The 21,209-nt window shown below is 37.5% G+C and overlaps 1 protein-coding gene across 1 annotated transcript; it reads right to left on the reverse strand.

Annotated features, from left to right (window-relative positions):
* Positions 1 to 5,573: 5,573 nt before the first annotated feature.
* Positions 5,574 to 19,985, reverse strand: LOC132114618 (coiled-coil domain-containing protein 22-like). The gene is made up of 16 exons (XM_059522834.1): positions 19,590 to 19,985; positions 19,268 to 19,445; positions 17,664 to 17,796; positions 16,470 to 16,576; positions 14,562 to 14,646; positions 14,208 to 14,377; positions 12,161 to 12,373; positions 11,119 to 11,310; positions 10,596 to 10,715; positions 10,350 to 10,466; positions 9,058 to 9,159; positions 8,548 to 8,655; positions 8,300 to 8,395; positions 6,736 to 6,795; positions 6,307 to 6,381; positions 5,574 to 6,211 (listed from the first exon to the last, which is right to left on the reverse strand). The coding sequence occupies exons 1-16, from the start codon at positions 19,637 to 19,639 to the stop codon at positions 6,098 to 6,100; spliced, it is 1,920 nt and encodes a 639-aa protein (XP_059378817.1). The 5' UTR covers positions 19,640 to 19,985; the 3' UTR covers positions 5,574 to 6,097.
* Between the last annotated feature and the right edge of the window lie 1,224 nt (positions 19,986 to 21,209).

Below are 21,209 nucleotides of genomic sequence, written 5' to 3' on the forward strand. Positions count from 1 at the left end.
GGAACCCCAGTAGCAAGGTGGTGTGACTTTGAAACATCACCCCTCCAAGACACACTGAAGGACCTGTCAGAGAGGTAGGACTTAACCCACAGGAGTGCTGTTCCAGAGATGCCCATCTTTCTGAGGGTGGACAGGAGAATCTGGTGATTAACAGTGTCAAAAGCAGCAGAAAGGTCCAGTAAGATGAGTACTGAGGATTTTGAAGCTGCTCTTGCTAGTCGCAGGGCTTCAGTAACCGAGAGCAGAGCAGTCTCAGTTGAGTGGCCACTTTTGAAGCCAGATTGGTTGCTGTCCAGGAGGTTGTTCTGTACAAGGAACATAGAAAACTGGTTGAACACCGCTCGCTCAAGTGTCTTTGCAATGAATGGAAGAAGGGATACCGGTCTGTAGTTTTCAAGAAGCGCTGGATTTAGAGATGGTTTCTTGAGCAGTGGGCTTGCCCGAGCCTGCTTGAATGCTGAGGGAAATGTTCCAGAGTGAAGAGAGGAGTTGATAACGTGAGTAAGCGAAGGTATGACTGAAGAAGAAATCGCTTGAAGGAGGTGAGTGGGGATCGGATCAAGTGGACAAGTAGTAGGATGATTGGACAGGAGAAGTTCGGAGACATCCATCTCTGAGAGTGGGGAGAAGGAGGAGAAAGAGTGTGCATCGGTCATTGTGAAGTTGTCCTCAGTCTGCGGTGTGGAGAATTGGCCGCTGATGGATCTCGTCTTATTTGTGAAGAAAACTGCAAAGTCGTCCGCTGTAAGAGTCGATGGAGGAGGTGGTGGCGGCGGATTAAGAAGAGAAGAGAAAGTCTTGAAGAGTGTCCGAGCGTCACAACAGCTGTTAATTTTGTTGTGGTAGTAGGATGTTTTAGCCGTGAAGACATTTGCAGAGAAGGAAGAGAGGAGAGACTGATACACACTGAGGTCTGTAGAGTTTCTTGATTTCTGCCATTTCCTCTCTGCAGCCCTGAGTTTAGAGCGATGTTCACGGAGAACCTCAGACAGCCAGGGGGCAGATGGGGCAGTGCGTGCTGGTCTAGATAACAGTGGGCAAAAGTTGTCCAAGCAAGATGTTAAAGTGGAGCAAAGAGTGTCTGTAGCGCTGTTCGTGTCCAGAGCAGAGAACTGAGAGAGTGCAGGAAGCGAGGATGAAACCACAGAAGATAGGAGAGATGGAGAAAGTGAGCGTAGGTTCCGTCGAAAGGTGACCTGCGTTGGAGTGTGAGGCACTTCAGGAGTAAGTGCTAGGTTAGCAGTAATGAGGAAGTGGTCTGAGGTGTGCAGTGGAGCAACTGAAGAGTTGTCCACAGAGCAACAGCGCGTGTAGATGAGGTCCAGTTGGTTGCCTGATTTGTGAGTCGCTGTAGTAGACACTAGCTTGAGATCAAATGAGGCGAGCAGAGTTTTGAAGTCAGCAGCCTGGGGTTTATCTAGGTGGATGTTGAAGTCACCAAGCAGTACCAGAGGAGTACCATCTTCAGGAAAGTTTGATAGCAGCACATCCAACTCCTCCAAGAAGTTTCCCAATTGACCTGGGGGACGATAAATGACCACAAAGTGGATTTTAACAGGGTGGGTTCAAATGAACCAGTACCTGTAGGTGATGGCTGAAGATCAAATTTCCATTCTTTTGATATAAGGAGACCTGTCCCTCCACCCCTCCCAGTGGTACGAGGAGTGTGGGAACAAGTGAAATTAGTGGAGAGGGCTGCAGGGGTGGCAGTATCTTCAGGTTTGATCCAAGTCTCTGTCAGTGCCATGAGGTTGAGACCGGAATGAGTGGCAAGAGAAGAAATGAAGTCTGCTTTGTTAACTGCAGACTGGCAGTTCCAGAGACCAACTGGAATAGAGAGCGTAGTAGTAGAGGTCAGAGGGACAGGCCGCAGGTTTGTCAGACAGGCCTTCCTGCGACGTCCATAGCGTGCTCTTCGAGTGCTAGTAGTGATAGTAGAGATCTGAAAGCACATAGTGACTACAAGTGTAAGATATTTGAGAACAAGGTATACAAAAAGTAACGAAAGAGGAGAAAAGCAATACTCAAGTGCCCAGTCGGTGTCCTTGCTCGGTGGAGTCGCGCAGGTAGAGTCGATTGTCTTTACACTCGTCCGTCTTCACACGAGGAGGGCTCACACGAGGGCTGCCGCGACCGCTGCCGCGGTGAAACTTAACGCTTTTGTATTAGCCTGATTTCCTGTGATTGAAGTCAGCTGGCCACGCCTCACTATTTAGCAGATCGAAACCAGGCAGTCCCGCGATAGGCACACGCAAAACCAAGCGCCACTTTCAGCACGTATTAACCAGGGTAAGACACACACAATTTAAACCAAAAACTTTCCTAGCAATGACGATCACACACTAGTCTGATGAGAAAACAAGGCAAAACACTCACAAGCTGCTGTCCTTCTCTGTAGCTCGACTGTTTCTTCTGACAAGTGCTTTCTAAACAGCTAATTAAGTACTTTCACTGGCTTTGGCCACGCCTCACTATTTAGCAGATCGAAACCAGGCAGTCCCGCGATAGGCAAACGCAAAACCCTTTACAAGGAGGGTAAGCCGCAAACATTTCAAAGAAGACAAAAACATTTGACAAAGAAGCTGACTGTTCACAGAGTGCTGTATCCAAGCATGTTAAAAGAAAGTTGAGTAGAATGAAAAAATGTGTGGTTAGAAAAAGCTGCACAACCAGAGAACAAGAAAACTGCAGCCTTATGAGGATTGTCAAGCAAAATCGAAGAATTTGAGTGAAATTCACAAGGAATAGACTGAGGCTGGGGTCAAGGCATCCAGAGCTACCACACACACATGTCAAAGGAATTTGGCTACAGTTGTCGTATTCCTCTTGTTAAGCCACTCCTGTGGCATGTTATCTGGGCTAAGGAGAAGAAGAACTGGACTGTTGCCCAGTGGTCCAAAGTCCTCTTTTTAGATGAGAGCAAGTTTTGTATTTCATTTGGAAACCAAGGTCCTAGAGTCTGGAGGAAGGATGGAGAAGCTCATAGCCCAAGTAGGTTGAAGTCCAGTGTTAAGTTTCCACAGTCTGTGATGATTTGGGGTGCATTGTCATCTGCTGGTGTTTGTCCATTGTGTTTTTTGAAAACAAAAGTCACTGCACCCGTTTACCAAGAAAGTTTGGAGCCCTTCATGCTTCCTTCTGCTGACCAGCTTTTTGAAGATGCTGATTTCATTTTTCAGCAGGATTTAGCACCTGCCCACACTGCCAATAGCACCAAAAGTATGTTAAATGACCATGGTGTTGGTGTGCTTGATTGGCCAGCAAACTCACCAGACCTGATCCCCATAGGGAATCTATGGGCTATTGTCAAAAGGAAATTGAGAAACAAGAGACCAAAAATGCAGATGAGCTAAAGGCCTTTTAGTTAAGGTTGTGGGTTTGAGTCTCAGGCTGGCAATACCACGACTGAGGTGCCCTTGGGCAAGGCACCAAACACCCAACTGCTCCCCGGGCGCCGTAGCATAAATGGCTGCCCACTGCTCTGGGTGTGTGTTCACGGTGTGTGTGTGTTCAGTGCTGTGTGTGTGCAATTACGATGGGTTAAATGCAGAGCATGAATTCTGAGTATGGCTCACCATACTTGGCTGTATTTCAATTCACTTCACTCATTTATTGAGAAGCACCTGTATAAGCGGACTTGGCAACTCTGCTTGAACGTTTGATTTCCACGTGTGGTTGGGAATCAAACACCCCTTTCCGCTGATTGGTCAAACAAAGATCAAATCGTGCCGTCATCAGGTCTCTTCCAGTTACCCTTATAGTGTACTTCTTTGGCCCATTGCATATTTTATTTAGCTGTCAAGTTATCAAAATCTTTGTGGCAAACGGTGGCAAAGCTGCGTGACGCATTTGACCACACAGAGCGAAATGCATTTACATTATAGTGAAGCGCAGACCAGTATCGATTCAAGCAGTTGTAAATAACTCCTGAATGAATCCACACACACCGTGAACACACACCCAGAGTAGTGGGCAGCCATTTATGCTGTTGCGCCCGGGGAGCAGGTGGGGGTTCGGTGCCTTGCTCAAGGGCACCTCAGTCATGGTATTGAGGGTGGCGAGAGCACTGTACATGCACTCCCCCCACCTACAATTCCTGCCGGCCCGAGACTCGAACTCACAACCCTTGGATTGCGAGTCTGACTCTCTAACCATTAGGCCACAACTTCCCCATAAACAGCATGGAAGACCAAAGTAATTTTTTTATATAACTCCGATTGGATACATCTAAAAGAAGGGAGTCATATATGCCTAGGATGGCTTGAGGGTGAGTAAATAAAGGGCTAATAAGTTTTTTTTGGTGAACATGCCCGTAAATGTGTGTGAACGTGACTATATTATGAAACTCAAAAACAGAACTGAACTGTTTTCTGCTGTGTGAATGTGGCCAATGACTCATTAATTAACAGAATTGTATTGACTTGATGCCACCTACTGGCGATATCCTATCGTTCCATTTTGTCATTCATTTCATATTTCTATATGTTTAAAACATTATTCGCATTACATAATGCAGTTGTACTTGTTTCATAAATGCATTTATTGCCCTTTGAGCAGCATTAACTGTGTACATACATATAAAATCAATTTAATATTCAGCTTTTGCTGCAAAAATTACTTTGGTTGATACCATAATAAAGTAAAGTAAAGTTAGATAAAGTTAGAAAAATTCTCTTTTTTTATAAAAATAAAATAACATTTAGGAACCTCATCCTCACTTTGTGAGGATGTCAATGTTACTTCATATAATAATATGTGTTGTTCTAGTTTAGGTCATGAAGAGTAGGTGAAACAATGACTCAAACCCAGGCCCCAGCCACCTAAGTCATACCATGGGTACATTCATATTCTTTGCCTTTTTAAAGCTATATTGCAAATTGGCATCTCAAGCCAGTTTACCTTTTTTTTATTAAACCGTGGCGTCAAATTACTCATGCCAATGAATTCTATAGTTGAAACAAAAAACACTGAAACAACCATTGAGGATTTTCGTGACAATTATATCAAACATTTGTTTTAAAAAATTATTTGGAGTAAAATGGGAGTGGAAAATGTTTTTTTCAAATTTAATTTGTTGATAACTTCCTCAGGACAGTAACTGGTAGCAAAATGGTGGAATATCAGAACATCATGTTCAGAGATTGAGCAGATAAATGACAAAACATTCTTACAAATTTGCAATTAGACCTATTACCCATATGGTGCAGCCCTACTCTAAATTTCCAATTGTTACAGCAAAGGTGAAAAAAGTGCCTTAAGGTTCTAATGTCTTTACCTCATTTTAAGTTAACCAAAAAAAAAAGAGACAACAACCGATAAAAGTGGTGAGAGATCAGAACATCTTGTTCAGAGATTGAGCAGATGTATACAAATCATGGTAAATTTTTAAACATTATTTTCTATGTAATCTCTCAAATCAATCACTCCAAAGACAGGCGTAAACTATTAATCTTATGAAAACCTGTTTGATTGGGACAATCATCAGTGTTAGTCAATCAGACACTTAAAAGTGTTTACACAGCTTTCCTAGTATTTGAGCAATTCTATGGATCCATCAGAGCCAAACAAACAGATACATTATCAAACTGATGCTTTAATATATAACAGAGAATCTGTTCATGTGTATTAACTTATCAGCCTACTATTCTCCAAGCTCAATCAAACTGACTGAATTTTGTAATGTTCATGAGCAGCTCAACCCATATGAACAAGAACAATCAAAGGTCACTGTTAACGGACACTTTCATGTACATAATGGTTATCACCGTATAACAAACATGTTTTATCAAGCCGAAGCACCGGTACTGGTCCTTCTCAAATTATTGCAGTCCAAGCTTTTTGTTAAAAAACAGAATCTCATCACAATGATCAGAATAAGTTTTAACTAACACTTTTTCAAATTTGTGTCATTTTGATGCAAAAAATCTCTTGTGTTCAAACCCTCAGTAAAAGCTGAAAGTTGCTAATGTGATGAGGATTATTTTGGATGGAGGGCTGACGCAGACGGGAGCCAAACTGATGTCTCTCACAGCAGCGCCCATTTCAGCAGGCCGGGTTTTCACTCTGCAGTACCATCAAACATGGACGGAGCAACAGCTCAACCTTCCCGGATCTTAGCAGCAAGAGCTGAGTTCTCCTGACGAATGGCCTTGTAGTCTTCAAGGATCTTCTCTAGATTGCTAACTGTTCTTTTGCCGTTTTCAGTGTCAATCTACAAAAAAAAAACAAAAAAAAAACACTGAAGACAGTTGTAAAGTGACAATGACATGATGTTTGCTTAGATCTAAACTTGACTTTGTTTCACACCTGCTCCTCAAGATCTCGGATTTCTCTCATGATGGTTCCTGTGTCCTCTATAGTCTGAATCAGCTGAGTGCAGTTCTGAGAGCACATAAATGTTAGAATGATAAAAATAGCCAGAATCCCGTTGAAGTCAGGAAGGGCATTAGCTCTAAGATCAATTGTGTAGTTCAAAGGTTAGACAGATAGACTAAAGCACTGCTAATGGCCTGAAGAAAAAAAGTGCCATTTTTGTCTAAAATGTTTTTTGCAGGTTCACAAGCAGCTTGCCTTTTGCTTGTCTTCTCACATGAGACAAAAAATACAACACCTGCATTTTAGGACTACTACAATATGCAATTTTTCTAAATAATCAAGACCAGTGACAACATCAGAGTATATATAATCACATTTATTTGTAGATCAACTTATATAAACTGATATGCAGACACATACCTCATGTAAGGCAGCCAAGTACTTGTAGGATTTGCGGACAGATTCATCTTTCTTGGCATCCTGCAGTTTAAAAGAATTCAATTGTTTAATATTGAATTACTATTACAGAGATCACACCAAAAAGAAAAAAATATGATTGCAGTATAAAAAGAATAAATTATAATACATCTATAATTTTTTGTATATACACTACTTTTCAAACATTTGGAATCAGGTTTAATAAAAAAATTATACTTTTATTCAGCAGGACTGCATTAAAGGGGTCATGAAATCAAAATTATCTTGATGTTTTGACATTTAAGAGGTCATTGTACTATATAAACATCCTGTAAGTTTCAGAACTTCAGAAATTTCTTTCTTAGTCTAAAAATAGCTTATATATTGATGCCAATCTGCCAAAATGTGCCACCTTATGATGTGATAGTGTGGCTAAACTCCACCTCCATAGAAGAACATCACCGCCTGCTTCTACATCACTCCCCGTTTAGCCGCACCCACCGTTATGCACGTATAGTAGATGAATAACAAGAGATGCTAACGCAGGTCTATGCAGAAATCAAACAATAAAGATGGCTCCGAAGACAAAAAGACACTGTACAGAGCCAAGCTGTATATGGTCTTTGCATTGACTTCCTTCTGATCCCAACATTAGGTAGATGAAACTTTAGTTTTAATGAAGATTTCAGACCGCTTCAGTAAGCACTTGGTCCTTTGTTCACTTCATTTTACCACGGTTTCGTTTTGACAGGATTTTCAGAAAGATTGAAACTAAAGTCGATGCTGTGCTGAAAATATTGGAGCCGAAAATAATGTTGTAACACACAAGTGTGAGTAATAGCTTTTATTATGTGGTCACTCACTATTGCTTTGTTTGCGATTACAGATCGTTGGATACGTTCTGAGTATTTATTCGATTTTAACCTAAATAACAGCAGCGTCCATCTATGAAGGTCGATGGATGTCTGCTGTCAAATATACACAACTGTTAGCCAATCATAGCAGTGGGTGTTTTATTTTTGAGTCTACAATCCGCCACGCTTATTCAAACAGAGCATTCTGATGAGGGGGTCAAAACAGGACAGAAAATAACCTATTACTGCTAAATTATTTTTGATGTAAAAAAACTTAACATTATAAGTGCACCTCAGAGAACAGTACAAAATAATAAAAAAGGCAGTTTTCATGACCCCTTTAAATTGATCAACTATTTCTATTTCAAGTAAAGGCTGTATCTATTTAAGAACCCTAAAAATAAAAACCACCCTTCCGCAAAAATATTAAGCAACACAACAGTTTTAAACACTGATAATAAGTAATGTCAAAACAGAAAATCAGAATGATAAAGGATCATATAAAGGATAGCTTTGCCATCTCAGGAATAAAATACATATTTAAATATATATCAGTTATTATAAATTGTAAACTAAAGTACTGTTTTACTGTATTTCTGATCAAATAAATGAGCATTTTTGGTAAGACTTAAATTTTTTTGAAAAAAAATCTTATTGACGACCAAAGGAAAGATAAAAAAACACTTTTGGACCCCACTAGATATAAGACTGACCTTAAACACCAGTTCATCTGTGACGGCAAATGTTCGGTCCAGTTTTCCAGTCAGGCTGTTAATCTCTTTCTGCAACTCCTTTGTGTCGGACAAAATCTACAGGGGGTGGATTAATTGGGTCAGAGGTCAAAAGGGTTCTGAAAACCTGCCAACTTCAAACACAATGCTTAAGTCTGTGGACACAGGTCATGAACTCAGATGAAGTATTTTATTGAGAGCTAGATAAAGGATAATCACAAACAAAAGACCTTAGTGATTTCCTCCTTCTGTTTCTTTATGTTGCCTACAATCTCCAAGATCCTCATGGTGTAGGCTGAGCGAGACACATCTTTAGATAGCGTTTCATACTCAGTTTGCTGTAGAACATTAGGAAGGAGAGTAAACATACACACTGAATGTTAAACCAACAAACAATAAATATTATAAAGACATAACATTTAAATGCTTTCTTAGAGCACAGCCTAACCATGAAACCATTTGTCTGTCAACACAAAACGAGACAATCACAACCAATCAGAAAATATATTTTTGGTATTTAGTGGGAATTTGAGATTCCAAAGGGTGTGGGGTTACAGAGCCAGATGTAACAGACATGGAAACCGGAAGATCATTTATCCTATGATGACTAATTAGGACAAAAACTAAGAACAGATGGCACTGAACACTTGTCTTTGTGGGTATGACTGGTTAGGACATGGTGTAAGTGCTAAATGCATTTCTTTTATGACTGAAAGGAGAGGGAAAAAAACATTACGTACCAGCTGCTTATGTAGACTTTCCTTCTTTTTGGCTTCCTCAGTAGACTGTCTGATTTTGTCATGCAGGTCTTTGATCTCTGACAGCTTCCTGGAGGACTCGGACTAAGAGAAAGTTTACATAACTGGTCACTTCATGAAGGCACACATTGCAGTCAAAGTGATAATTAGAGCTGCACAATTCATCACAAAAAAAACCATTAGTGAGATTATAAAAATCTAAAAATTTGCGATTTAAAAACACTGTGTTCTTTTACATGTAAGCTGCTCATGATGCAGTGTTTTCAGTGTCTCCGAGCGGCTTGGTTCACTGTAAATAGATCCCTTTTAACAACATGCAGGAACCATCAAACTTGTAATGAGAAGTGCTTATAAACTGGCTGTTATCAACAAAAGAGAATCTTTATGGTCTCCCTGCAGTTTTACTGCCAAAATAAAAGTTTGATGGTTTAACATTTTAAATACTATACAATTTTCTATTTTGCAATGAAATATTATAATAGAAACATTTCTTATTTAATATTTGTATTTAGCAAAATAACGTTAGTAAAAAAAAAAAAAAAAAATTCACAAATCTAGTGTAACCGCTGCCATTTTCAAGGCACAATGCAAAACATTTCATTAAATGAGAGTCTTCAATCGCTAAACCCGGAAGCGCATATACTTACTTGCCGGCCAATATAAAAGCCTGCTGATTTAAAGTTTGAAAATTAAGAAAAGTCTTAGAAAAGAAGAAAATACTAGCATTTTTTTTGTAAGTTTACTATAAAATAACCATATTTGTATCTAATACTCCCTTTTTATTATAAAATGTAATAGTATTATCAAACTTTATTATTTTATTAAAAAAAATAACTAAATAAAAGTGCAGGAATAATTGAATAATCACTATTATTCATTTATTTTGTTATAGTTATATTTAATCGGTCACACTTTGTGCATTGTGAGGACCAAACCAAATCTCCGGGTTCTCTTATGAGAACCAGGCTGAATTATTATTGTTGTTATTATACTGATATACAATCAAAACATTTTTGCACAAAATTATGCAGCCACAACAAAAACAAGCATAGTGAACAACACAAACACAGAAAATCTAGCACTTAAAAAACAAACAAACAAACAATTAGACTTTTCACCAAAATCATACAGCCTTTTCATATATTCAGGGATTCGATAAACAAAGAATTGAATTGATATCAATGTGTTTGGCTGTTTAGATAGGAGTACATATTAGACTTGGATGAATGCAGAGGTTATAGGGCTGTACAACACATCAGGGTTACACAAGGTACCTCTCTGTTGCTGCACAGCTCTTTTAGTCTGCGGTGCTCGTCAATCAACGGGACTCTGTGTTTCTCCCACTGAGAGGCCAAATGAACCACTCGATTAGAGCTTGCCTCTACCAGACTCTACCAAACACAAACACAAAAGAAACATGTCATTGGCCACAGGCTAGTTACATACCGTTTAAATCTGTCTGCACTGTAATGTTATTCCTGATTTTTGATACAGGTGTGTAAGGTGTGTGACTTGTGTACCTGTAACTTCAGCAGGTTGTTCTCAGCATCAGGTAACAGGTCAATGGTCTGTCTCTTCATTTTGACTGAATTCTCCTTCTCTGCATTGCTAATCTCTTTCTGTTGTAGTTCATCTGACACCTGCAGACAGGAATATAACATCTTAATGATTAGTCATGACCTAATGGTTAGAGAGGTGGACTTGAAACCCAAAGGTCACGGGTACCAACATGGGTGCTGCAACAAAAATGGTTGCCCACTGTTCAGGGTCTTTGTTCACTGTGTGTGTGTGTGTGTGTGCATGCACATGGATGGGTTAAATGCAGAGCACAAATTTCAAGTATGGGACACCATACTTAGCTACATATCATGGCACTTTCTTTTACTTTTTCAAAAAAACTTCTGCATTTATTCTGAGAACTGAACTATTTCCCTGTATTTTTATCGTTAAATCACTATATTATATGTGATATAATATGTTAATACTATATATGTGATATTATAAATGTAAACATAAAATTCATTTTCTCTTCTTGGTCATTACCTGCTGGATAGACACAGTGAGCTGCCTGATGTCTCCGCCCACTTCTTCCATTTGGACTGACAGCTGCTGCAACTGTTGCTGCAGAGCAGAAAGTTCTGCTTCCTGCTGGGCCTTTAGGTCCTCCTCTGATTGGTGAGAGCTGGGAAGTGCACTTGCTGCTGCTGCCATCTGCTGGGCAGCTTTCTCAGGTTCCTAAAAATCAGATTGTCCTTTTGCTTTAATTTGCCTTTTTAGTTAAGAGCCTAAACCTCAAGATCCACTACATTCAGCTGCAGATTCGAATCAGATTAAATTAACTGGATAAAGAGTCTAAAATTATCTTTTGGTTATAGATTTAATAATAAATAAGAATAAGAAATGGCTTTAAGTTAAAAAAAAATTAATTACTAAATAATTGTTTTACAATTTATAATATATTTTTGTTTTGAAAGGTGTATGTATCGTTTATGAATTATGAATATGATTATTACTACAATATAGTTATGTTGATGATCATAATATTATGAATATATAATATGAAATAATAATAATACTTTTGTGTTTTGTAATGTTTATGTATCAATTATAAAGGTGTAGTATAGGCCATTAGTTTACTGGAATAATCATACAATATAAGAAATAAAAAAATAAAAAAACTGTTATAACCAATCACAGTTCTGCTGAGAACGCATATTATCAGTATTAATAGTTTACCTATGTTTCTCTCAGCCTTGATTACAAACAGCCTACTGACACACTGCTATTTTTACCATGTGTTTACTGTAACACATCTACAGTCAGTCACTACATACAAAATGACTATACTGACATCGCATATTAGCACTTTGCTTCTCACTCAAAACAAAAAACTATTTTAGACACATATTTCTGGTACATTTCCATGTCTGGCAAGCTTAGTCATAGCTGTAGTCCCAAAATGTCTACATTTTAAAAAAAAACCTTGTTAGTAACACAGTCATGTCACTATTATTTTCCATGACATGTATAAGCATTTTCCAACTCTGGCACATCACAGTTTGAGTAAACAAATTCTGACAGGTACCTGTGTAAAGGTGAATTTCTCTGTATGGGTGAAGCGTGTGCCTTTGGTCAGCACATCTCCCCCAGTGGAAGCCCCACCGAATGACTGCAGCAGTTCAGCGAGGTCAGAAGTCAAGCGCGTGGCTCCGTGTGTGTCAGGTCGAGGCTGAGCCGCTGCTCTCAGCTGCTCCTCGATACGCTTCTGCAGTCGGGCTTTCTTTCTGGATCGGTACTCCTGAAGAGACAAGATAACAAGGACGGCAAGGATTGAAATCCCCAAATGAAATACTTGTTATCATAATCATATCTCTTTAGTTGAATATCAGTTTATTAAATTTACTAAATCATGACAGCTCTGAATAAACTATAAAACCTAAATGTGCTATGGTTATTTTCAGACCCACAACTATTCTCAAAGCTCAAAGCAGAACAGAAATGAATTATAAAGACTGATGAAGCCTTGCGATTGGCAAATAAAATGAAGAACATCTTGGAGAAAATCTAGAGGTCAGACAATAGGCCAGTATGTGAGCTGGAGGGCAGGTGAGGTGAGAATGTGGAACTGAGATGTGAGAGGGCAGCGGTACAGTCAAAGGACACATATATGCTGAATGTCACACATCTCTGTGTTCCATCCTCATGTTGATACAGAGACGCCATCAAGGAAAGAAGGACGGCAGGAAAAATATGTACATGCAATTGTTATTTTTATTATCAAGATGGAAGTACGAGTAGCCTGAGCCACATTTAAATCAAGTGCTTGCCAATTTAATAATTCTATTAATATGAATTTCAGCTTTAGACTTTGTTAAATGAATACAAAATGGAAATTGATTAGCTTAATAATAATAATAATAATAATCAGTTATTAAAGGGATAATTTTCTGCAAGTATATAACCCTCAAGTTTTCCACATTACACAAACATAATTTTTTAAGAACATCATAGCCATGAGACAAATTGGACATTTTTAAACTACTAAAAGGGTTTTTGGTAATTGAAATAAATCTGAAATAAAATAAAATATAAATATTAGATGAAAAAAAAAAAAACTCAAAAAAACTAAATTAAATTTAGAAATGTTGCTTTAACAACTTTCTGAAAATGACTGAATTTCTTACTGAAGTACTTAAGTACTAGAATTACTTATGCTGGGTACACACCAAAAGATAATCGGACTGATTTTGGGCTGATTTCCCCCCTTGCGACAATCCTAGCTATGTCCCGATTATCTTGATGGTCCTACAGATTATTTTATCAGATTTTCCCTTGGTGTGAGGTGTGTTAAGAGTGTCCGAACCTGATTGGAAGAACATCGGAGCTGCCCGATCGTGAATCGTAAATATTCAACATTTTGAATTAATCAAAAAATCATGTTTACAATCAGAAATCCTGATGTGTGGGGGGAACCCCGAGGACAAATGCGCGGACGCTCTGGAGATTTTCACGTGAAACGAAACAATATCAATTGTATAATATATATATATATATATATATATATATATATATATATATATATATATATAATAAGTATATAATAAGGCAATTTCAAAGAGAATAAGATCTCTTTTCCAAGAGATAACTGAGAACAACAATTATAAAAAAAAACATATCTGTGTGATTTTGTGACCAATGATCCTCATTTTTTATCCACATGTTTGTAGTCGATCACATTTTGAAAATCTTATAAGATGTAAAAAATATTTTGGTGTGTACCCAGCATTAGACATTTCATCCTAATTACATTTCATCATAATTACAAAAATGTATTGTCAATTTTTTTTTTGTCAAATTACAATTCTGTCATCCTTAAGTTTTCCGAATCTGTATGAATTTCTTTCTTCTGATCATATTTATTATTACAAAAATGTATATAAAAAAAAATTAAGCAAAGTTTTGAAATATTCATATATACAATAATAGTATATATATATAAAGTTAAAGTAACACCATCGTGAACACCTTGGAGACCTAGAGTTTATGTCAAAACTTTCACCAAACAACTATTTAATAATGACAGAATGTTAATTTATGGTTGAACTATCTCTTTAAAATTGAAAGAGAATAACCTCAGGTGTAAGTCTTGACAGAAGGCCTTGGCTGTTCCATTCACTCTCCCACTCCTGTGCGGCACTAAGTTCAGAGATGTGGTTCTCCAGCAGGGACGCTGGCACTGAGGCATGCTGGGAAGGCTGGGCAGTCACAGGCGGCAAATAATTTCTCCAGTATTCTTGTACCTCTGAGAGAATTCACAAAGAAACACCAAAAACATACTAATGTTAGCAGAATGAATCATAGAAATTCCTCAAAGGGGTAATCACACTTCAGGGGTAAGTGGCATCAAGGGCAATACCACAATGTAGAAGACATATCACACCAAACCTAAGGGGGCTTACTGAGCGGAGTAAGTGAAATGAGCATGCCTTTTAACTGTTTCCTGGAAGAGACCTTCACTGAATATGGGAGGCTCAGCGGCTGGGTGTGGAAACTGTGACATGGGCCGGAACTCTGAAATTACATTTTACACACATTTGTCAGTTAGTTAGGTAGCTTGGAAGAAGTTTTACCTATGTAACTGAACATGTACCAACACTGAAATATCATGAAAAAATTACTTTAAGCATTAGTCATGTCTGTGCATTTATACTCATACATTACTGCTCAGAAGTAGTGATGCACCGAAATGAAAATTCTGCACCGAAACCGAAAATTTAGGATGCACTTGGCCGAAAACCGAAACTGAAGCCGAAAATGGCTTCTTTTAAAAACGTATATATATATTGCTTGGATTTAATGGATCTGAATTGAAAAATCACATTATAATAATCAAACTTTTATTAACAGTTACCTAACAAAACATAAAATATTTTTTACAATAAATATAAATAATAATTATTCTTCAAGTTTTATGTTCCATCAAATAAAATAGTTTTTTAAAAATTGTGCAAAAAAATCCACAATTTTGGAGATTTTTGCAGAACAAATGTTACATATTGCAACTTTGGTGTCCTCTCGTATAGGGCTGTCACTTTTGTGAAAAAAAAAATCCTGTTCGATTTTTGAGACATAGGCAAAGTGTTCATTGAATTGTTAGTAAATTGCCTATATTTGGCGTTGATCCGTTTTTCAACGCCAAATATAGGCAAATCCACCGACAACAAAACAGGCATTAGGACGAACGTAAAGAGGGCGCTTGAGACGCGCACAAGTCAGCAATGTGGACTGCCATAACGTCAATGAAAAACATTACTGAAGACTACATTGATATTATGCACTAATAGGCTCTGTGTGTGTGTGTGTGTGTGTGTGTGTGTGTCAGAACCTGCAGTTGCTGTGTGACGCGCGTTCGCTGCAAGCGTATAGTGACGAGCTGGACGCGCTCCGAGAGAAGGCTGTTAAAATCGATTCCCTGTTTTCGTTTTCGAAACTTGTGTTGGTTGGTCCGATCGATTGTGCAGCTTTTGTGACAAGCTTTTTTTGATTGTGACAGCCCTTTGACATGCTTAATCTTTGATAGGCAGACGCGTGATAACAGCTCGACTGTGAGTGAAACCTAAGCGCTTGCGCACGGATAGGAGGGGCGGGTGACATTCATTTTCGGTTTACGTTTTCGGCTGTTTTTTTTATTTCGGCCCGAAACCGATAATGCCATTTCGGCCGAAAATTTTCGGCGGCCGAAATTTCGGTGCACCCCTACTCGTAAGTTTGGTCAGTAACTTTTTTTAACGAAAGAAATTGCTACTTTTATTCAACAGGCATTAAATTGATCAAGTGACATTACATTTATAATGACACAAAAGATTTCTACCTTAAATAAATACTGTTCTTGAGACTATTTTCTATTAAACAAAGAAACCTGAAACAAATGTATCATGGTTCTGACAAATATTAAGTAGCACAACTTTTTTCAACATTGATAATAATAATAAATATTTCTTGAGCAAATCAGCATATAAGAATGATTTCTGAAGAATCGTGTGATACTGGAGACTGGAGTAATGGTTTTGGAAAATTCAGCTTTGGATCACAGGAATAAATTATTTAATAAAATGTTTAAGATTAAAAAAAATTGTTTAAATTGAAATAATATTTCATAATATTACTGTTTCACTGTATTTTTGATCAAATAAATGCAGCTTTGGTAAGCAAAAAAACAAGAGACATAAAATACATTAAAAAAATATATTACTGACTCCAAACTATTTTAATGATATTGTATACATTCTTCAACCATGTCAATATGATATTTGTAGAGGTAAATGTATTTAAAATGTAGAATTCTGCATATAAGCCTTGGCCTTGCATTTCAAGATGTAAACATGTTGAGGTACCTGTGTTTTACGATGAATGGGGAGTTTACAGGACGGAGGGAGCCATGGCACTGACAACTGCGCTTTAATTTGAGCAGCAATTGATCTATGCAACAGCGCAGATTTTCCTAAGAGAGGAGAGATAAAGGCAACAATTAGACTATTCTGAGAAACTAGCCTTATCATTAATCATATTCATTTGATCTAATAATCAAGAGCAACATGGGATGCCACAAATGCAAGCAAACTATTCATAAAAAAATAAAAAATAAAAAATAAAATAATAATAATAATTATAGTGAGCCTGAACCATTTTCCTACTGAGTTTAGAACTGAGTTAACAAGCTATTAAGTGGGGCTGACTCTGGGTTTCTTTCCAAGATAAACCATTTGAATTCATTTTTAGGCAATCAAGTGTGTTCAATTAATGTAGCAGAATTGAGAGGAAAAATTGTTTTAGTTTACTGAAGAAAGCTGGGAATAATCAACGCTCTGATCTCTTAGATTAACACCTTAGTTAATCACTTTATCCTTTGATCCTAGCATGAAGAACACATAACCCAACCACAAAACTTTATTATTACACAGCCAGAAAATCATCTTGGGTGTTTTTTTGGGTGAATTTGTTGGAGACTTTGAGTCCGACCAGATTTAATATGAGGTAAATCACTGCAAATCACTATTATGGCATTATTCTCTAGTATTATCACATGCTTTATAAAGTAACTGATAAAACATAATACTAGAATAGAAGCAACTAGATTGCAATTTTATTATTTCTGTTGCAACTGGCAGATAATGCTGCTGAAGTCGTAATAAAAGTAGCAACATATATTTTCTTCTGTATTGTGATGTATATTCAAGTGAAAGAAATTCAAGTGAAAAATCAAAAACGGAAAAAAACTAACAAAGAAATGCAGGGCATACACTTGGTTCCAGAAGACCTGAATCTTAACTAGATAAAATGATGAAATCTGGCATACATAACCAGAGAGAAGTCTGTTGTTTCAACAGAAGATTGCATAATGACATTTTAATAAAAAATTACTAGGTAAATTAAAATAATAATAATTTGTTAATTAAACATATAGATGGATTCTTGATTAAATGCATTTAGAAAATAAATACAGTGAATTTCCATTCCATGCTGTGTTCAATATCAATATCAGCCATATGCCAAATACATAAATGCAAAAAAACAGTAATCAAAAGTACCTGCAGGCTGGTCCGAGGCCTCTGCACTCTCTCTGGGCAACTTCTCAACCAGAAACATGAACAGAGAGCGAATCTCTGGCTCATTGCTGTAGAGAAATGTCTGGTAGCCAATTTCCCCTTTAAAACCCACATCCTAAACATACAGAACAATGTAAAGATTACAACAGAGTCTGTGAAGTCTTTCTTGCTCTACCTTGCTAAGTTAGAACATTTAAAGAGGTACTAGTGGTATCACTTTCCAATAATGTTTCATTTGTTAACATTAACACTAACACATAGTTAATGCATTAACTTACATAAACTAATAATGAGCAACATATTTTTATAACAGTTATTACTCTGTTAATGTTATATGTTAACCTTAATAAAAAGGTTCATGTTAGTTGAGAGTACATAAGAAATACTTTTGATTTTAATAATGAGCCTAACTAAGAAAGAATCGTAAATCAGAGAGCTATCTGAACCTCCTTGGACAGCAACATAACTGAAATGTTCCCAGGTCCAGAAACATAGTAAATATATCATATTAAAATGATGAATAAATAAAAACAGTCCATGTGACATCAGTGGCTCAACTTCAGTTTGCGATGCTACGAGAATACTTTTTTTTTGTGCAAAGAAAAAACAACAACAATTTACTCAACCATTTTTCTCCCCTGAGTTACATCTTCTGCCATTTTAGAGAGTATTACAATGCATATGCACGCTTTCCCCTAAGCGTAAGCAACATTTATTACACAGATTAGGTTCATGAGTGCCTAAGTAAATAACGCTGATTACATCAAATACATTCTTGAATACTCTCCAAAATGGCAGAAGACGTAACTCAGGGGAGAAGAATTGTTGAGTAAATTATGTAATGATTGTTTTCTTTGTGCAAAAAAGAAAAGAAAAAAATGACTATAACTTTGAGAGACAAATGCAATTTCAATTCTCTGTATGTGCTGTACATGTAGCAGAATTGACAAAGCAGACTTTGACTTTAACTATTTTCCTGTTTGACACTGTAAAGCTGCTTTGACACAATCTATATTGTATAAAGCACTATATAAATAAAGAACCTATTTACTGGCCGGAGGAGAACAGGGTCCCAACTGAGCCTGGTTTCCCCAAAGGTTTTTTTTCTGTCACCGCTGTCGCCTCTTGCTTGCTTATTTGGAGACACTTAATTTCCAGTGATATCGCCGACTTGATTTCACAGATACCATTTAAACTGAACTGAGATGGACGATGACATCACTGAATTCAATGAACTGCCTTTAACTGAAAATTGAATGTTTACGATTGTCCTTTTGCATTGAACTATTTTCTTATGTTGATACTGTAATGCTGCTTTGACACAATCTGTATTGTTAAAAGCACTATATAAATAAAGGTGACTTGACATTTATCTTTCGTGAGAAATATTTGTAAATAATCTATATACTAAGTCTGGTTAATTATTATACATGTCATTACTGTAACATCTTTATTCAAACTCAAGATAAAAACAAAAGTGCTTATTCACCAGCAGTAGTGCATTTTGAATGGCTATCAACTGATTGTCAGTTGTGAGGGGTCAAATTAACCCAAGCAGTGGGACATTCAGGCACCATGTCTCTCACCTGACAGGCCTGTGCCAGGCTCATGCCCAGTCTGAAGCGGGCAGACATGCCAGGGGGGAGTAAGTGGGACAAGCCATTGCCCAGAGCCGGGTCGATCACACGCAAGCATTTCACCACCGCCTCCACGATCAGCTCACTGGTGAACTGCTTCACACTCTGAACATCCTCATCAATGTTTCTGGAAGATGAGGAGGTGATCACACACACACATACATACATAGACAATAAATAAGTTTGACACGTCCCGAGATGAAAACCACTCCAAAGTGTGAAGAGATGAGTTGTCACAACTGAACAGACATGTTAGATTTTGAATACTTACGTGCCAGCTTGTCTTAGAGAGTGAATTAAAATCCTGTCGACTTCTTCCATCACAGAAAGAGGTCAGATATAGCTGCTCGACTGTCTTCTGTAACAATATTAAACCCCCACCGTGGCCAAGGCAAATGAGTATCATAAGGCTTCAGCTAACCCTGAGCATCGCCTTCACTTACAGCCGTGCAGGGCTGCTAACCAGAACGACCGTTCGGTTCCCATGGTTACATTTCAAACCGCAGCTTCAAATGAACCGTGAACTGTTTTTTAACACATGCTCCAACAAAACGGCGCATCAAAACACAGCTTTTTTCACACAGTGTCTTCAAAATCAGTTTTTTTCTGGAGAGGAAGTCAATACCTAGGAGTATCCGAAGCAGTGCATAATGGGACATGAAGTTTAAGATCTTTGAACCGCCCGTAGTGAACTGCTCGTAAAAAACTCAAGTTCCCGACATCCACAGCGCGCTCAAGTCTCGTGACGAGACCGACGCGTAAGCACGTGCGCTGTCCAGGAGAGAATTGGAATGTTTGAGATGTTTTAGCAGAGAAAGATAAGATCAGATTTAGAACAGTCATATTATTTGCAGATGCTTAAGCTAGAAAGAACATGCTATTAGCGTCAATATTATTACTGCTGAATATTAGTGTTGAGTGCTGACTAAATATTTAATGATATATTTAAATGTATTATGATTTGTAGCCTGCAGTAAATCTTCAGATTTTTGTGATTTTTTCTTCCTTAAACTAAATGTATATCACAAGACAATTAAGAAAATTTGACATTATCCCTCAAAAATAAAGAGGCTATAAAAAACCTTTAAAATCCTTTTCAGCCCGACAATAGTTTTGTGTGCTTGAGACTAAAATGTTTTATTCACTTTATATCTTGCCCTAGGCCAGGGGTTCCCAAACTTTTCAGTTCACAACCCCCAAAATAACAGTGCCAGTACCTTGGGACCCCCACTTTCCTCTGAGGTGTTTAAAGTATACAAACGTTTTGCACAATGGCCTATATGCACTTATAGCATAATGACAACACAAAGGAACACAACAGTCTAACAACAATAATATTATGTTATAGTAATTTACTCATTACTTACATTTCAACTTTAATCTTACCAAATTAGTTGGGTTGGCAACATGCTGGAGTACAAAAATCCATGTTGGAGTTTGATTTTTAATTCAACTTATGGGTCTAAATTTTTTATTTATGGGTAAAATATGCTATGTTTAATCCTTGATTAATTATTAGATTTCTGGAAATCATCTTGCAACCCCTTCTAGTGGTTTTATGACCCCCTGGGGGTCCCTGCCCTAGGCCACAATTTACATATGATATATGGTGATTAGTCATGTGACATAAAAAGAAAGAGTGCCCAATCTGGGTTGTTTTTAGCCCAGCGGCTGGGTAAATATATAGAACAGAACTCACGCTGGCCAAATTTGTGTAGTTTATTTAACCTGGCATGATATGTTGATTTTACCCATTGATTTTTTACAATAATATTAAATATGATATATATTTTTATATCATATTAAATATTTTTACCTACAGATTAACTTAATCTTTGTAAAATACACAATTCAACCACTAGTTTAGTACAGTCATCAATACACCATATGT

The sequence above is a fragment of the Carassius carassius genome, chromosome 34 (assembly GCF_963082965.1).
Source record: "Carassius carassius chromosome 34, fCarCar2.1, whole genome shotgun sequence".
Classification (NCBI taxonomy): Eukaryota; Metazoa; Chordata; class Actinopteri; order Cypriniformes; family Cyprinidae; genus Carassius; species Carassius carassius.